General features: G+C 38.2%; 1 protein-coding gene across 1 annotated transcript in view; it reads left to right on the top strand.

Annotated features, from left to right (window-relative positions):
- The window catches only part of Smc3 (structural maintenance of chromosomes 3), a 42,986-nt gene that overhangs the window by 9,924 nt on the left and 13,604 nt on the right, over positions 1-19,458 (top strand). The window contains exons 4-18 of the mRNA XM_052763228.1: positions 1,491-1,558; positions 5,426-5,497; positions 5,838-5,917; positions 6,144-6,222; positions 9,713-9,830; positions 10,968-11,143; positions 11,687-11,767; positions 12,325-12,489; positions 12,723-12,844; positions 14,972-15,185; positions 15,414-15,517; positions 15,617-15,716; positions 16,216-16,376; positions 16,756-16,897; positions 18,848-18,998. Coding sequence (XP_052619188.1) covers positions 1,491-1,558; positions 5,426-5,497; positions 5,838-5,917; positions 6,144-6,222; positions 9,713-9,830; positions 10,968-11,143; positions 11,687-11,767; positions 12,325-12,489; positions 12,723-12,844; positions 14,972-15,185; positions 15,414-15,517; positions 15,617-15,716; positions 16,216-16,376; positions 16,756-16,897; positions 18,848-18,998 — 1,833 coding nt within the window. The remainder of the gene's footprint in view (positions 1-1,490; positions 1,559-5,425; positions 5,498-5,837; positions 5,918-6,143; positions 6,223-9,712; positions 9,831-10,967; positions 11,144-11,686; positions 11,768-12,324; positions 12,490-12,722; positions 12,845-14,971; positions 15,186-15,413; positions 15,518-15,616; positions 15,717-16,215; positions 16,377-16,755; positions 16,898-18,847; positions 18,999-19,458) is intronic.

Below are 19,458 nucleotides of genomic sequence, written 5' to 3'. Positions count from 1 at the left end.
GTCTTTCCATTCATTCATATATATATATACATATATATATACATGTATATACATGTGTATGTGTGTGTGTGTATATATATATACACACACACACATACACATACTCATTAGTGTTTTGCCATGGGTGTTGGGTCCCTGGAACTGGAGTTACAGACAGTTGTGAGCTGCCATATGGGTGCTGGGAATCGAACTGGAGTCCTCTGGAAGAGCAGTCAGTGCTCTTAACTGCTGAGCCATCTCTCCAGCCCTCAAGTGTCTTTAATAGTTTATTAAAATGATTGATTTCTGAGATTATATCTGCACGAAACCTAAGAAGTCATACATAGTTGTGGTTTAGTGTAGCGGGTTAGCGTATGTGGGTCTGAATTGTCTGTCTTTGGTCTGGCTTTGTGAGAAAGCAGAAACTCTTGTTCAGTGTATATCTTGGATGGATTCTGAGAAGGATAGAGCAGTGTAGTAAAAATACTGATACCTGTTTGAAGCTGATAAAAATGTATTAAGAATACCATGCCTTTAACAAGTCCTTTGAGGAGGAAAAAAAATCAGTGGAGTTGGACTATATAAGGAGGGGTTAAAAATGTTAGCTTAGTTAATAGTGCTTGTGAAACAGGGTTTAGTAGGAGTAAAGGTTCTGTCCCTTTACACATGTCCCTTAAGGATACTGAAAGTCCTGTAATGGTTGTAATTTGGTGATGGTCAGAGAGCAGATTGAAGTAAAGCATGCATCTCAGATCCCAGGGAAAGGAGGACAGTGCGAATCCACCCATCCCAGGTGAGGGTGAGTTGCAGCCAGTCTGTCAAAGCGCATACCATCATACATGAGTGTTCCTCCCTCATGTTCTTACACTGATGGTATTTTAGAGATCTCTTGGGTAGATCTGGACCAGAATAGCTAAAATAACCGTATCTTGGACAGTGAGTGGTCCATCGGTTAGGTATTTTGTATGGAATGTAGGGCTAGTTCTCACAAAGGTGTGGTATAAGCAGTGCAGTAGGAGCTGGGAATTTCAAACAGTTCCCTGTATTTCTTAGTTCACAGAAATGGGTTCAGCTTTAGCAGTACATCATTGTACTGTTATTAGGCAAGAGGACTTTTTTTTAAGGTGATTAAAACCTTGTGTAGCCTGTTTATGTAGTTTGTTATTCTATAGTGCATGGCTTTATAGTGTTGACCTAATTAATTAGCATAGTATATACTTTTATTACGGAGTTGACCTACCTTCTGCTTCTCTCGTTTCTTTTTTTTTTTTTGATACTTGAATGTCTTTTTATATTTCAGTGAAAGCTTAGTTTTTTTGATAATATCATCCTCCCTACCAGATTAGTCTGATATACTGGAAAATTGTCTGCAGTCATTTTGTTTATATGTGAAACAGTTTATCTGCAATGTCTATTACCTGATACGTTACATTCTGTTAAGATACAGGGTTATGAATAAGCTGTAAATCCTCCTTTGGAATGTACTAATAGCCTTATTTTTGTGTTTTTAGCCATTCAGTTTGTTCTCAGTGATGAATTCAGTCATCTTCGCCCGGAGCAGCGATTGGCTTTGTTGCATGTGAGTGAGACTCTTTAAGACATTCATTGTTAAGTATTTTTAAGCATACATTGTCAATTCTTGCTTTGAAAAAAAATTGCTGGGCATGGCAGCTCACTTTGTAATTGCAGCTCTTGAAAGATACAGGATTGCCTTGAGTTTGAGGCCACCCAGGGCTTTCATAGTTCCAAGCCAGCTTGAGCTACAGTGTGAGATCGTGTTTTTAAAAAGGGAGTTGGGGGAGGAAGGACTGGAAAGATAGTTCAATAGTTACGAGCACTGGCTGCTCTTCCAGGGGTCTTGGCTCTATTTCTAACACCCACATGGTGGCTCACAAACGTCTGTATCTCCTTCTGGCCTCTGGGCACCAGGCATACACACTGTGTGTGATGCATATGCAGGCAAAACACCTGTACATGCAAAGTAAAGATAAATACATCTTTTTTAAAAAGTTCAAGTTACAAATCCTTTGTGAGCATGATGTAGTATTAATTCCTTAAGTGTGCTAGTCTCTTATAAAATTTATTGTACTACATCAGTGCCAGATAAAGGCCTAATAATTTCATAATAGTTAGAAGAAAGTTATATACATTCCTTCCATGTGAACTTTTTCAGATTATGTTTTTTAAAAATTATTGTGTGTGTGAATGTGGGTACATGTGCCAAGGTGTATGTATTATTAAGGTCAGAGGACTTTGGGGAGTTGGTTTCCCTTCTTGTGGGTTCCTAAGATAGAACTCAGGTCAGCAAGGTTGTATAGCAAGCACTCTTTTTTTTGGTGACCCATCTTGCCAGCCCTTCTTTGTTGCTTTTTGAGACTGTTTTCACTTGGTTGCTCAGGTTGGCTTCATACTTGTAATTCTCTTACCTTCGCCTCCCACGTGCTGGATTTAGAGGTGTGAACCGCCATTCCTGACTTTATAAGGTTTTTTTTAATTTTTATTTGTGTGTATGTGTGTACATACACATGTGCCTGCCTGCTTCTCTGTTACGTCTATCAAATGAGTGCAGGTTGCTTGAGAAACCAGAGAGGGCATTGGATTCGTTGAAACGGGAATTTCAGGTGATTATAAGCCACCCTGTGTGGGTGCTGGGAACTGAACCTAGGTCCTCTGCAAGAACAGTAGGTGTTCTTAACCACTGATCTATTTCTTCAGCCCATTTATGTTTCTGTAAGACTATTGGTTCTGTAGACAGGTTTGCTGAGGACAAAGAAGAATTGCAGATTGGGGAGCCTTAAGATACACAGCTGGAAGTTGAGGGCATAGAGAAATTACCATTGCAAACCTAATGAAGTTCGTATTTGGATTAGTACCTCTTCTTTTCAATGTGGAAAACAGTATATTTAGGGCTAATGATGTAGTTCAGTGGTAGAATGCTTGCCTAGCATGTTTGAGGTCATAGATTTGATTCCTGTAGTTGATTTTTTATTTTACTCTTTGCTCTTTGGGGACCCTCCACCCAGCTCCCAAATAAATAACACAGAGACTTATTTTTACTTATAAATGCCCAGCCTTATCTTGGCTTAATTCTAGCTAGTTTTTCTAGCTTAAATTAACCTGTTTGTCTTCTACATTTTGCCTCTAGGCTTTTTAACCTTTCTTATTCTATATGTCTTTCTTCCTTTCTTACTCCGTGGCTGGCTGTGTGGCTGGCCCCTGGCATCCTCTCTATTTCTCTTTTTTTTGTCCCCACCCCCCCCTCCAGCTGAGGACCGAACCCAGGGCCTTGTGCTTGCTAGGCAAGTGCTCTACCACTGAGCTAAAATCCCCCAATCCCCCCCCTTGCTCTTGTTTCCCTATTCTGCCCACCAGCCCTGCCTATCCTCTCTCTTCTCTAGCTATTGGCTGTTCAGATCTGTTAGACCAATCGGGTGTTTTAGACAGGCAAAGTAACACAGCTTTGCAGAGTTAAACAAATGCAACATAAAAGAATGCAACATATCTTTGCATCATTGAACAAATATTCTATAGCATAAACAGATGTAACACATTTTAAGCTAATATTCCTTATCAGATCCCCAGCACTACAAAACAAAACCTATAAGGAAAGTTGTTATAAATGTTACTAGGTTAAGAAATTATAAATGGCTATAATGAGACACCACAGTTTAGCTTGTTTACATATTGTATGTAATTAGTTTTAAGATCAGATAATAAGATTGCATGGTATAGCTAAATGATGTTTTTTACATATAGGAAGTCCTTTTTAACCAATGATTTTTTTTCCTTTTGTTTTGTGTTTGTAACCCAGTAATCAAAACTGATATAGTATAGGACGCTCGTTAGGCTTCTCAGATTGGCAGTAAAAGAACTAATCTTTTAGGTGGGGAGAGTGTGTTGGGGTAGGGTTAAAGGCCACATGTCAAGATGAGGTGTTTTCCTCAGTTGCTGACTGCATTATTTTTTTGAGGTGAGGTCTCAGTGAGCTCCTAGGCGTCTTTCTCTGCCTTTGTTTCCTGCCCTCCAAATTCTGGGGTTACAGACATGGCTATTGTGCCCAGCTTTTATGTAAGTGCTGTTTATCCAGACTCAGGTCCTCATGCTAGCTTTGCCTGCACTTCCCCATTTCCAGAAAATAAGTAGTGATTTGATACAATGAATAAGCTGAGCTGAGGAGATATGATGGTAAGTTATCTGGACTTGGTGTGTAGTTGTGTCATAGAGTGGTCTGAATGTGGCACCTTAAATGTGTGTATTTCTGTTAGCAGATTTAAAATCTCAAACTATGCCTCATCTGTTTAAAAAATAGATTTTCAGGCCGGGTGGTGGTGGCACACGCCTTTAATCCCAGCACTCGGGAGGCAGAGGCAGGCGGATCTCTGTGAGTTCGAGGCCAGCCTGGTCTACAGCGCGAGATCCAGGAAAGGCGCAAAGCTACACAGAGAAACCCTGTCTCGAAAAACCAAAAAAAAAAAAAAAAAAAAAAAAAAATAGATTTTCAGTAATCATCACACAATTTCTTAGGGTTCCTTTCCAGTATCAAGATGAGGCTACAAGAAAAGATCCTTAAGGTATATTATACATTAGCAAATTGGTAGAATTAAGTGACTGCAGGCTATTGTGCCCTAATAAAGTAGCCCCCAGAAAGTATGTCTGCAGTAGCGTTGTTTCCGTGATAAACTACCTAGCATAAACAACTTCAGGGCAGAAAGATTTATTTTGTTCATAGTTTCATAGTCCCTGGTCCTTGTTTCTATTGCTCAGCCGATTAATGAGTCAGAGCATCATTGGAGTGGGAATGTCTGACAGGTGCTACTCATCTCATGGTGGACAAGAAGCAGAGCTGGACATCGTGGCACACACCTTTAATCCCAGCACTTGGGAGGCAGAGACAACATGGATCTCTGAGTGGGAGGCCAGCCTGGGCCATAATACAGCCCTCAAAGATAGATCCCTACTACACTACTTCTAGTTTGGCCCTGCCTCAAAAATAGTGGTCCCATGAAGGCCCAAAACTTCAGTATGAGTCTTTTGATAGGAATATTTCAGATCCAAACCATAACAATATTTTGTTTTTATATTTTTCGTAGAGTTCTTATTCAGAATAAAAAATAGTAAGGAAGTTTTGTCATTCTGATTTAATGTCTTTAATATTTGGCACTCAGGATATGTACTAGTGTGGTAGAAATTTTTCCTCCATTGAGTCATGCTTAGTATGCACTAAGCTTTGTGTGTGTTGTGGGGGGTTGCTTGTCTTGAGAAAGGGTCTTACTGTGTAGCCTAGGCTGATGTTGAACTAAAAGTCAGTCTCCCACCTTAGTCTCTCTGGTGCTGAGATCACAGGTGTACACCAGCGTGCCTATCTGTGCAGACTTTAAGATGATATTAAGTAATATAAAAATACCACTTAAGTTAAAAATCCCCCATTTTTTTTCCCATGTTTTAGGAGGGTACAGGTCCTCGTGTTATTTCTGCTTTTGTGGAAATCATTTTTGACAATTCAGACAACCGGTTACCAGTAAGTGATAGTTAATTTCTTTTTAAAAATAATAATGTTGAGAATTTTATGCAATGGCTAATTCTTCAATGTTTAAAATTATAAGCACTGAAGATTTATAATTTAGTTCATGCTAAGGTAAATAAGTAGTTTGTCTATGGATTTTGTGTTTAAATTTTAATGACTACTCTAGTAAACAAAGTATGTAAAGCAATTGTAAGAAAAAATTTTCCTAAATATTCATAGTATCATCTTTAGAGAGATTGTTGTAATTCTAAAATAGTTGTGATCAAGGACTTTAAAATGAACTTATTTAAAAAGATGTCTACTTGACTATCTTTGGGCTTTTATTTTTTCTTAGATTGATAAAGAGGAAGTTTCACTTCGAAGAGTTATTGGTGCCAAAAAAGATCAATATTTCCTAGATAAGAAGATGGTCACGTAAGCATTTGTCTTGATGTTTACAGTTTGTTCACAAAAAACATGAGATAAACTACCTCATATTCAACAATCAGTTGTCAGTATGAATATGCAGTCCCTGGTTTCTCTGAGAGAGGGTTCAGTTTCTAACCTGTAGTTCCTAATGCTAAGTAACTCAGCAGCTAATTTGCTTATTGTTAGTTGCTTTAAAATTATTTATCTTGAAATCTTCATTGTTTATTAACAGGAAAAATGATGTGATGAATCTCCTTGAAAGTGCTGGGTTTTCTCGAAGTAATCCCTATTACATTGTTAAACAAGGAAAGGTAAAACAGTTGTACGTCCTTTTTTGTAGAAATTATTTTTCTTGATATCGATTCCCCCTGAATGATTGAGTTTGATTTGTTGGTTCTAGTTGTTAAGTTGGAACAAAAAAACTAGTCATTACTATTTTATATTCATTGATGTATTTTGTACTGAAGTTAATGTTTTTCAGGGCTATGAAGTACCAAATATATTTGGGTATTTTTGTTTATTTGTTTTTGTAGAAAGCCCTGGCTGTCCCAGAAGTCAATATATAGACCAGTTTCTCTGGTCTCAAACTAACAGAAATCTGACTGCCTCTCCCTCCCTAGTGCTGGAATTACCGGCTTGTGCTATCACTGGGCACTAGCTTTATATTGCAAGAAATATGTCAGTAGATTAAGTAGGTATTGGTGAAATTATTAAGGCCACTCCACGTAGTTAAAGGGAGATTTATTTAATGGCGTAACTTACAAATTAAGGAATAGGTAGGTCGCGGAGTCTGGGGAAGGTGTATCACAGTCCAGCGGTGTTCTCTGGAGCTCTGCTCGGTCCACCTCTCCAGTCCAGGGTCCCGCAACAGAGAGAGCGCCCGCCGACCCAGATCTCGGGTCCCCCGGCGCCTCCCTTGGCCCCCCGCCTTGTAGGCGTGACAGTTGCCGAAGTCTCAATGGGGGTTGGAACTTCCAGATCAAAGCTGGAATGGCTACCCACTACAAGTAGGTCTTGTTTATTAGTGACCTAGTGAGGTAGAATTTATTGGAAAACATTGACTTTTGGAAGTTACAGTGATCATATCTAAGACTATTACATAAATTCTATAAAAATTACATTTGAAGCTGGGCAGTGGTGGCACATGCCTTTAATCCTAGCACTTAGGAGGAGAAGCAGGCGGATCTCTGTGAATTCTGGGACAGGTAGTACTGTTACACAGAGAAACCCTGTCTCAAAAAATAAAACAAGACGCTGGAGAGATGGCTCAGTGGTTAAGAACACCGGCTGCTCTTCCAGAGGTCCTGAGTTCAATTCCCAGCAACCACATGGTGACTAACAACCACTTGAAATGAGATCTGGTGCCCTCTTCTGGCCTGCAGGGACACATGCAGGCAGAATACTGTATACAAAATAAATAAATAAATCCTTAAAAAAAATTAAAAAAAAAAAATAAATAAAACAAGACAAAAACAAGAAGTAAAATTAAGTTTGAAAAAATTACTTCCTAAAAGTAACGTTTCATTTAGTTTATTATGGAATTAAAATATTAAAAAGCTTACATTGCAAAAAAAAATACCATAATGCTAAATATCATTTTCCCTTGAAATTTTTTATCAGCTAGACTATAAACTCTGACTGATTATTCTACTGCTTCCTCATATAATTTTCATCTCAGAACTTATCCGTCAGTAGATTTGGGGGGGAGGGGCGAATCTTTTTTTAGAGTATTGTTTGATATGTGTACTTTTGATAAATCACAGTTTCTTAGCTCAGAACCAGTTTTTTTTTTTTATGTAAAAGTGTAAGAATAACAATTTCTTTAATACAGTGGTAGTATTTTGATATCTAATGATTTGTATTAAGTGACATGCCATTTAGATTCTACCAGTATCTTTGTCTATTGAAACATACCATTCTTGTTATTTTTTTGTAACTTGAAATTTTAAAATTATTATTACATGTGCATGGTGTGAGGATCCATGGTGCTATAACTTACATGTGGAGGTGAGAGTGTAGGGTCTAGAATCTAGCTCCTAGCCACTACCCAGAGTTCCTCAGAGAAATGTTTCCCAGGAGTGAGGGATGAAAGATTTCTATAATAATTTCACACACGGGCACAATGTTCTTCACTCCGTTGTGCTGTTTATTGTTCCATCAGTAACAAGCTTCCAAGTTTATATATAGCAACTTGTTGGCAATAAGAAGGGCTGCAAGGTTATTTCTCAGGATCACAAGTACTCTTTGTAGATATGATAAAAAGCACATGTAACAGAAAACTTGTCGGCTTAATTGGCAGCCGGTCTCAGCTGCAGTTGTAAAAGTTGTGGCTTTTCTCTTCAAGGGGCAGCTACAAGTTACAAAGGGAGAAACTAAACCATAGAGAGATCTAAGGAGGAGGCAAAGAATATGTCCAGATATAATAATAATATCTTGACATGGTTAGTTGGTTAACAACCTTTTCTCTTAATCACCTGAATCTCAGGACCTAAATATAAACAGTCTACTGAGCTCTACTGAGCCTAAACTCTTGCATAAAAAAACTGGTATAGAAGTATATACAAAGTGTTAATTGCTTTTTGAATCAGAGTGGGGAGGTGTTGGTAAGGTAGGGCTAGTGGAGGAAGCTTAGAGCAATATAGGTCGCTATTAATCTTTGAAGGACTTTGGTATAACAAGGCCAGCTACCTGCAAATCCACCTTAGTGAAATCTGTGAAACTTCTGTTTGTGATTTGTTGAGGACACTTTGTTTGGCCATATTGCCCTGTCAGTAAGCCAAGGAGAAAGAACAGGCTTCTAAATTTCTCACCGTAATGTGGAGAGCTTGTTTTATTTACCAGAAAAACATAGAAGAAGAGAGAAGTCATCTTCCTGACCATCCACAAATATATTTGCCCATAAGATTGAGATGTAATCATGAGGTTACATGTATACATTTCATGAAAATGCATGGTAATGGGGAGAGATGGCTCAGTGGTTAAGAGTTCTGACTATTCTTGCAGTGTTCTTTGACAGTGGTATTCATCTTTTATACAATTTATTATATTGCCTAAGGGGGAAAATGGTAGTATTTCTTTTATAAGATAGTGATACTAGTAAAAGAGACTGGTAAATAAAGGCGTTAGAGAGGTGTTGACTATGGGGGCTGGGAGAGAGCTCAGTTGGTGAGGTGCCTGCTGTGTAGGTAGGAACAGTGTCTGGTGATCCCCAGTACCCATGTGAAAAGCCCAGTGCAGTGGCTCACCTTTGTAATACCAGTGCTGGAGAGGTGGAGAGGATTTCCAGGGCTGTCTCAAACAAGGTGAACAGCTCTTAAAGAATAGACCTTTGACATCACAGGCGTGTGTGCATATGTGCAACTACATATACCTGAGTATGCACACAAAAGAGAAATGGTCTGTTTACTATATGTATGTTGGTTTAATCATAATCTGCTAAAAACTTAACACATGTAAATTTGTATTAAATGTTTCAGAGCCAAGCATAGTGGTGCATTTTAGTAATAGGGAACGGAGGCAGGAGGATTGAACGTTTGAGGCCAGCTCCTAAGCTACACAATGTAAGCAGTTCTTTAAAAAAAAAAAAGAGAGAGAGAGCCAGACGTGGTGTTGCATGCCTGTAATCCCAGCACTCAGAAAGCAGAGGCAGGTGATAAGTTGGAGGCTAGGCTGGTCTATGTGATGAGTTCCAAGACAGCCAGGGCTACATAGATGGAACCTGTCTCAAGAAGCTGAACAATAAAGGAAACCCTAAAAATAGTCGTCAGTTGTTAATAATCATTATTTTTTCCGAAATTATAGATCAACCAAATGGCAACAGCACCAGATTCTCAGAGATTAAAGCTATTGAGAGAAGTAGCTGGTACTAGAGTGTATGATGAACGTAAGGAAGAAAGCATCTCCCTAATGAAAGAAACAGGTAAAATAAACGTGTTCTACTTAATTTTTATTGTCAATTATTTTCTCGTTGTGTTAATAATAGTTAAAAAGTATTGTCTGGACTCAGAAATACAATATATGGTAATTTTCCTGCATTTTGAGTAGAGGGGAAATTAGTTTGAAGCAGTTTAAGGGTTGAGGTTTGTAGTACTTCATCTTTGAATGAAGAAGGACTATTGTTAGGTAATAGGGCCTTTGCAAGTCAACTAACTTTTGACTCTAGCTTCCTCAGAAGTGTTATCAATAAACTGCTATGTTTTTCCCTCCCTTGCAGATACTGGAAAAGTATCAGCTGTTACAAAGTTCTAAATTGTTCAGAAAAAAAGTAGATGTAGAATTTTTAACTTGAGGTCCTTACTAGTATATTTACTGTGGGAACCCTACTTTGTTTTTTCAAATGCTATATCATATATATTATATAATGGCTTAGAGACAGTTATAAGTTCAAAGTCAGTAAACTGACATGACTTTAGACTTGATTTCTCTGGTCCCAAGACTTCCTGTCTGTAAACTCCTGTTGTAGATTATGGCATTTATCTTGTAGATTAAGGTAATGTCGGGGCTGAAGAGATGGCTCAGCGGTTAAGAGCACTGGCTGCTCTTCCAGAGGTCCTGAGTTCAATTCCCAGCAACCACATGGTGGCTCACAACCATCTGTAATGGGATCTGGTGCCCTCTTCTGGCATGCAGGCAGAACATTGTATACATAATAAATAAATCTTAAAAAAAAAAAAGATAATGTCATGACTGGATTATAGTAAGTGTTGATTATATAGTAGCAGCATGCAGCACCCTTAATGATAAAAACTGTGGATTAGTAATGCTGGTGGTAATTTCTTTTTCTTTAATATTGTGTGACCAGCACACTAATGTGAAAAGAAAGTGGAAACTGGGATCCTTTGCCACATGTCAGAGTGACTGTTAGTGTGTTAATTTGTTCTCCAGTGCTTTTCGTTTAAAAAAAATCAATCTTAATTGCCATTTTTACATCTTAGATTTCATTACCACATGATACCAAAAAAATAATGCTATACTTCTAGAAGGTAATTTTGATTTATATTTGACAAGTGATATTTAGCACCATCTTCTTTCCATTGTTTTGTTTTTTATTTTGAAGAGGGCAAACGGGAAAAAATCAATGAGTTGTTAAAATACATTGAAGAGCGGTTACATACTCTAGAAGAGGAAAAGGAAGAACTCGCCCAGTATCAGAAGTGGGATAAAATGAGGCGTGCCCTGGAGTACACCATCTACAACCAGGAGCTCAATGAGACTCGGGCCAAGCTGGATGAGGTAAGATGCGACCTTTACGTCCAAGTTGTTGTGATTTATGATCATGATAACATCTCTGTATTTACCTTTTAGTGATTTTTAAATAGAAACTTTAAAATGAAAACCTTTTTATTTGTGTGTTTGAGACAATTTTACTTTAAGACCCAGGCTAGTTGTGACTACTGAGTGTTGGATTTACAGGAATTAGCCTCTCTACCAGGCCAAAAAGTAATAGATTCATTGGTTACTGATTTCCTTTAGGTTACTGAAAAGGATATGTTTAGAGCTCTCATTGTACCTAAAATACAGTGAATGATTATGTCAGACCAGATATTTTTTTTCACATTTTAGAATATATTTTATAAAATAATACTTATGATACTTTATACAAAAATTTATTTTAGATTATCCTTGTTTTCTATTTAAAGGAAAACATAAAAGAAATTTTCTTTGTAAAATTTTAAGTTAATTTTATGTTAGCTTTTTTTGGCAGTTGGAAAATAATTTTATAAAGTGTTAGACATACAAAATGAGTTAGAAATAGTAAGTTGTTTTGTTTTTCAGCTTTCTGCTAAGCGAGAAACGAGTGGAGAGAAATCTAGACAATTAAGAGATGCCCAACAGGATGCAAGAGATAAAATGGAGGTAAGATCATAAATAAGCTTCAGATCTATTATCTATCTATCGATCGATCTATCTATCACCTATCTATCTATGTCTTTTTTTCAAGACAGGGTTTCTCCGTGTAGTTTTGGTGCCTGTCCTGGATCTCGCTCTGTAGACCAGGCTGGCTCTGCCTTACAAGTGCTGGGATTAAAGATGTGCACCACCACTGCCCAGCTTATTTATATTTTCAACATTGCAAACTTTTTGTACCAGAGTTGTGGGATGGTGACCGTGAAGGGGAGGGACAGAGATTGGATATTGGAACTTAGTTGTTGGATTAAGTTTCAAGTGAAAGAACAAGATGGACCCAGCAAAGTGGTGTGTGTACGCTGCAAGCCAGCAGCCTGAGTTCCATCTCTGGAACTGATTCCAGAGCATTGTCCTCTGACCCTCACATGTGCTCTGTGGCATGTGCACCCTCACAGTGTGTGTGCATGCAGGTCCACGGATGTTTTGTAAAGAGATGTAGGTGGTTGGTGGTGTCGTGGTCCTTCCATTGTACTTGTGTTTCTGACCTATTTTCTCTTTCTGATTAGGATATTGAGCGCCAGGTTAGAGAACTGAAAACAAAAATTTCAGCTATGAAAGAAGAAAAAGAGCAGCTTAGTGCTGAGAGACAAGAGCAGATTAAGCAAAGGACCAAGTTGGAACTTAAAGCCAAGGATTTACAAGATGAGCTGGCAGGCAATAGTGAACAGCGGGTAAGTTAATGAATAAAAACTGTGTTGATAGAGACACACTATAGAAGATAACCTTTTCAGTGATGGTTGAGTTTTTACAAAAGAGTTGCCACATTTGATTTGTACTCATGTATCAACTTATAAGTGCTCTTTTTATTAATAGTTTAGTTGTAGAATTGAGTTATTTTCATGAGGAAACATTTTTTGCTGATGTTTAAATTAAGCAGATTGCATTTTACTTGCTTTATTTACAGAAACGTTTATTAAAAGAAAGGCAGAAGCTGCTTGAAAAAATAGAAGAAAAACAGAAAGAACTGGCAGAGACAGAACCTAAATTCAACAGCGTAAAAGAAAAAGAAGAGCGAGGAATTGCTAGGTCTGAGAATTTTCACCAACCATTAACCTTGCTGCGTAGTTGTTACCAGTGATCTCTGGGTGGTTCCAGGTTCTTGGTGCCTTGTTCGAAGAATTGGGAAAGATGCTCACACAAAAGAAAACAACCACTAGTTTTATTTAGAGCAAAGCAGAAATACCCATTTGAACACAAACAGGTAGTTATCAAGAGGTTGCTAAGAGGAGTAACTTCCATTGTTTGAAGTGAGGCATACATGCAGCTCAATGCAGGTAGGGGTCCCAGGTTGCCAACAGGTTGCTAGGTACACTGTTAGGAGAGGGCTGTGTGCATAGCCCAAGCCAAGTGGAGCCCATGTTGGTAAGCTCTTATATTTGCCTGCCTAGGTTCCTCTATAGAACCTACATATCTGTACGTTGAGAAAGTACTAGCATAATAAAGGCAAAAATCATAGACCCACTTTAATAAGCAATTTTAGTAATTACTGTGAGCCATGTGGTTTTTGTTTTTATTTTTGTTTTTGAGGTTGGATCTCACTTTATAAGGCTGGTTTCTATGTGCCATCATACCCATGGTGCTTTTTGTACCTATAAGGTCTAGAGTACTACTACTCAAAAGCCCTAGGAGGTTGGACGTGCCTTTTCTTTTTGGAAGACAGTCTCACTTTAGAGCTCTAGCTAGCCTTGAACTCAGGTCTATCTGCCTCTGCCTCCTCAGTGCTGGGATTAAAGGCATGCACCATCATGCCCAGCTTCACTCTTTATTGTGTGTGTGGTCTGCCGTGGAGCATGTGGCAGTCAGAAGACAATTTAAATTGGTTTTCTCTGTCATGTGAGTTGTAGGATGGAGCTGATGTTCAGGTTTGTCATTAAGAGTCTCTTCCCACTCAGCCATCTCTTGCTGGCTGCTAGCATCTACTTTAAACTAAAAAAAAAAAAACAAAAAAAAAAAACCCTGAGGTTCTAAGAGGTTTTGTTTTTGTTTTTGAATGACTGATCCTCCTAACCTGCTTAGAAAGGGCTGGAATTACAGGCATCTGCACTGTGTGTGCAACACCACACCCAGTATTTATACAGGTGCTAGGGATGAACCCAGGGTTTGCATGTTAGGCAAGCATCTCTACCAGAGGAGCTATATCCCCAGGAGAGGTTAGATAACTTAATTAAGATAACTGAATGTCAAAAAATCCAAGCAGCATCTTTTTGAGGGTTGGTGGTGAGGCCTGGGTCTCTTGTAGTCTGAGGCTGGCCTTGAATTCCTCTTGCCTCAGCCTCAAGTTCAGTTGGGAACCAAAGGTACATACTACCATACCAGATCTAAATAACATTCTTCGTTTTGAATATTTTCCCCATTCAGTACTGTTTTAACTTCCAAACATTTTAGTATTCATCTAGATTTCAGTGTTTGCTTATTCCTTGTGATTTAGTATATTTTGTGGGTTTTTTTTCCTGTTTTTCTTACATGCCTCGCAGGTGCTCTTCCACTCTCCTGTTGTATTAATCTCTCAGCTGTAGCCCCTTAACATTTTTACGTCACTTGTATTTATTTTAGTGGACAGCTATTTGTATTCTTTGGCCATCATTGTGTGAAGGTCTCGCCTTGTTTTATAGGGATGTTTTAGGTAATCAGAACATTTATGTTCTGTATGTTAAAAACATTATATTATTCTCTAGGGTGTTTTATTGTATAGTTGAAAATTCATGTATCAGTTAAATATTGTTAGAGCATGTTTGAAAGTTTCTGAAGTAGGACAGTGGCATTGTCTAGATTTAATGACCAAACCAGACCTTGGGTCTGTGTAAAATCCTTAGTGAAGGGATTATTCTGCTTGATTTTAATTATGATATCCAAGTTCATTTGGTGTTACATAAAGCAAAAACAAGTAGCACGAGGAGCTTTATTATTTAGCAGTTATTTTTAGCACTTAATCCCCCTCCCCATTTATTTCATTGTGGGGTGTAGATGTGCTTGCCACATGTGTAGAGGTCAGAGGACAACTTTTAAGAGTGTTTTCTTTTTCCACCATATGGGTCCTGAGCCATCTCACCAGCCCTTAATTCTCTTTTAATGTAATTTTTTAAAGGATAGTTTCTGCAGGATTGATAATGATTACAATTAATTTTATTTCTTGTTCTCTCCTATCTTCTATAGATTGGCTCAAGCTACCCAGGAAAGAACTGACCTTTATGCAAAGCAGGGTCGAGGAAGCCAGTTTACATCAAAGGAAGAAAGGGATAAGTGGATTAAAAAGGAGCTGAAGTCTTTAGATCAGGCTATTAATGACAAGAAAAGACAGATTGCTGCTATACATAAGGATCTGGAGGATACCGAGGCAAATAAAGAGAAAAATCTGGAGCAATACAATGTAAGAACAATTTTGCTTTTTTGGTTTTGGTTTGTTTGAGACATTGTTTTATCTGTAGCTCAGGCTGTTTCTGGAACTCATTGGGTTTTTAGTAGCTTCTCTTACGTATGATCAGTATATAATAAATTGGACATATTTAAGTTATGCCATTTGTTGAATTTCAATATGTATATGTTTATCTGCTTTTTGTCACTATGGATTAAATTGATAATAATTTTTTTCCCATAGAAACTGGATCAGGATCTCAATGAAGTCAAAGCTCGGGTTGAAGAACTGGACAGAAAATATTATGAAGTAAAAAATAAGAAAGATGAATTACAAAGTGAAAGAAAGTTAGTAGACTAAGATGCTGTGTTTTTACATGGTCTTTGTTTGGTTTCAGTATTTTTCTCTTAATTAAATACTGTGCACATCTCATTCTTACTGGTTAGTTACTTGTGGAGAGAGGAGAATGCAGAGCAACAAGCACTTGCTGCTAAAAGAGAAGACCTGGAAAAGAAGCAGCAACTTCTTAGAGCGGCAACAGGAAAGGTAGATGGGTCTCTTGTTTCCCCAGCCATCCGACAGTCAGTATGTACAGCCTGAGTTCCACGCAGGAAAGAGAACACTGAGAAGTATGAAGTAGTGGTGTTATATAGGCAGGTTTTCTTTTGTCTGCTTTATACTTTACTTCTATTTTGCTCTGCTTGAATTAAGGTCTCTCTGTATAGCTCAGGCTGACCCTGAACTCATAGTCCTGCTCAGCTTGCTGAGTGCTGGAATCACAGGTGTGTGCCTTCATACCTGGTTTACTACTTAACGTTACTAATGAAAGCAATTTTGGTTGTTAAAGATCCCATTTTAAAGTCTATCATCATAGAACAGAGCCCATAATAGTGTTAAATGTAGTTATCATATTTCAAGTAGGTGATATGCTGGATAGTGTTTAATTTTTAGGATTTTATATATAAGCAAATGGCATAATAGGCTCATTTCTTGCCAGCAAGAGTGTCATTGGTGATGCTAATATTTTTCACTAACCGGTTTACAGGCCATTTTGAATGGAATAGACAGCATAAACAAAGTGCTAGATCATTTTCGTCGAAAAGGAATAAACCAACATGTTCAAAATGGCTATCATGGCATCGTAATGAATAATTTTGAGTGTGAGCCAGCTTTCTATACTTGTGTGGAAGTCACTGCTGGTAACAGGTGAGGTATTGGGGGTTTTGTTGTTGTTGTTATTGTTGTTGTTTTCCAGTCTGACATTTAAGTGGGTTTTGCTGTTGTTGTTCTTTTAAAGATGAAGAAATGAGGACAATGTAAAAACAGTTTTGTGGTTTGTAGTACAATATGTCTTCTATTACCTGCTTAGTTTTATATTTAACTTTCGAATTAAAGAAGGTAGATGCTAGATACTTGTTTCTAGAACTTTACCCTTTTGGGGCTCACCAGTTCATTGGAATGTTCTCAGTCTTTTCTCCAGACAAATTGATTGGATTGCATAGAAAAATTTGAACTGTGTGATCCTTAAATGCTCATAAACACCTTACAGTCTAGCAGTAAAGATGTGTCTTATTCTGTTTTGTAGGTTATTTTATCACATTGTTGATTCAGATGAAGTCAGCACGAAGATTTTAATGGAGTTCAATAAAATGAATCTTCCTGGAGAAGTGACTTTTCTGCCTCTTAACAAGTTAGATGTGAGGGATACTGCCTATCCTGAAACCAATGTGAGTCCAAGTCTAGGTTGTTTTTTATTATAACATCTACTCAGTGTGTTTTGGTGCTTAGGTACTTTCCATTGCGATTCATTGATCTGTAAGGTAAACATGCTTTCTTTGCATGGGGTGTAGTTAGTGCTGGGTTGGGTTGAGGAGGGGAAAGGTCACAGCCAAGTCATGAAACAATCATTGTGTATGTGTTTATCATCCCAGTGACAGAGAGCAGGAGGCTTAGGAATTGGGGAAGAATTCCCCAAGAAACCTGTCATATAAAAGGAATATGTTGAGGGTTTTGAGATATGCTTTTAAAATAGTTTAAACTGAAAACATCTATTTTTGTTACAAGGTATATACACTTTAAATGGATTGTCAGCTTTGAAAATTTTAGTTGCTTTGAGGTATTTGATCTCAGAATGTTGATTGTTTTAGCAAACTTATGCTCTAGGATTAAGACTGAACCTATATGAGAATGATCTGTAATTTAAGTAGCATATACAGAGGCTTTCTTGCTTTTAAATAAACCAGTTTTACCTTTGAAGCTCTGAGGGGGAAAATTGAGGCTCACAGATATGACATATGAATGAAACAAAACACAAAAGAGGCTGGGAAGGTGACTCTGGGGTGAAGGCCTGTCCTGCCGAGTCTGAGTACCCAGGTGTGATCCCTGGGGCCACCTGGTGAGGAGAGACACTGAGTCTTTCCGATTGTCTTCTGACCTCTACATGTGTGCTGTGGCATGTCTCCACAGGTACATAGACATACCACATGCCCAGACAAGTACACACACACATACTGTACAGAGCGAGAGAGTTTGAGATGTGTGGCTCACTGGAAGAACACTTATGTAATGTGCAAGATGTTCTGGGTTCAGTCCTCAGCATGACAGGAAGACAGAAGAATGGATGCAGGGTGGATCTGTTTGTACTGTATAAAGAGCGACCTAATTAAGATAACAGGCCAGAGAGATAGACAGTAGCTAGTCTGAGTCGTGATCACCTTCATTGGGTAACCACAAAGTAGCTGCTGTGCAGTTAGAAATGGCTCCTGTGCTACAGTATATTCCTTCTTGTGCTGTATAGTGGTTACATTGTTCTTTAATTATTAAAAAGCTCTGTTCTGACTTTAGGAAAGAAAAAGGTGAAAATGATGTGTATGTGTGTTTATGAGCAAGTGGAGGCCAGAGAATATCCTCTTACCCTTTTCACCATAATTTTTGAGAAGGGGTTTCTTTACTAAGCCTGCCTCACTATTTGGCTAGGTTGACTTGTCCTGTTAGTTCCAGGGATCAGCCTATCTCCAACTTCCCCAACCCCCCACATTCTCCAGTGCTGAGGCTACAGGTGTGTTTTGCCCTGCCTGGCTTCTTGTATGGGTGCTGGGGTTCTGAATTCAGGTCCTCATGCTTGCACAGGAAGCCCTTTACCTGCTGAGCCATTCTCCTAGCCTGAAAATAAATATTATCTGAAAAAGTATTTTTCTGAATATCAATTTAGATGTCTGTTATAACTAATTAGAACACTGAGGAAATAACTAGTTTTATATTTTTACCTTTTATGTCATATATACTGTCTCATCTTTCCATATATTACCTCATTTAATCTTTACAACTACATAAGGAAGGGGCCAGTGTTACAGTCTCGAAGTCGGTCTTAACTGGGTAAGTTAAGCACACATCTCCTGGCAGCAGAGCTAGGAGTTAAGCTTTCATGGTCAGGTCAACTTAGAGCAGCTCTTCACAGTAACCAGCCGGTAAACCTTTGGTTACAGGGGAAGGATTTCCAGGTTAGTTCAGTACAATGATTTTTTCCCTACTGACTTCTGTATAAAAACCAGTAATTTGTAATATTAGGCTATTTGTTTTCATTTTTACTTCATAAAGAAATAGTTATAGTAATAATTCCGCAAACAGTTTTTGATCAACTGTTTCACAGTATTTTTCCTAACATATTTTTGTTCTAGGATGCTATTCCTATGATCAGTAAACTGAGGTACAATCCCAGGTTTGACAAAGCTTTCAAACATGTGTTTGGGAAGACACTCATCTGTCGGAGCATGGAAGTTTCCACTCAGCTGGCTCGTGCTTTCACTATGGATTGTATTACTTTGGAAGGTTTGTAATAGTAATTAGCTTTAAACACACTCTAATGAAACATGTAATATGCGATGCATAATGTGTCACTCAGGCAGTAAGCATATTGGGGAGTACTTCGTAGAATTTAGTCATATTTTAAAAGCATTTGAAAATTCATGTCAGTTTCATCAATTTTTAAAATGGTTTAAATAAAAGTACGGATTCTACTTGTAAGTGTAAACATTTGGTCTCTGGCATCATATGCTCCTTTGGCTGTTGAACAACGAAGCCTATGGACCTTTTCTCAAAAATGAAAACAGTGGCTGGGCGGTGGTGGCGCATGCCTTTGATCCCAGTAGAGGCAGGCGGATCTCTGAGTTCAATGCCAGCCTGGTCTTATAGAGTGAGTTTCAGGACAGTCAGGCCTACACAAAAACCCTCTCTTAAAAAACAAACAACAACAACAAAACAAAAAAAAGAAAGAAAGAAAGAAAGAAAA

The sequence above is a fragment of the Peromyscus californicus genome, unplaced genomic scaffold, assembly GCF_007827085.1.
Source record: "Peromyscus californicus insignis strain IS unplaced genomic scaffold, ASM782708v3 Scaffold_4__1_contigs__length_199733344, whole genome shotgun sequence".
NCBI lineage: Eukaryota > Metazoa > Chordata > Mammalia > Rodentia > Cricetidae > Peromyscus > Peromyscus californicus.
This window is presented reverse-complemented; position numbering and strand designations above follow the sequence as displayed.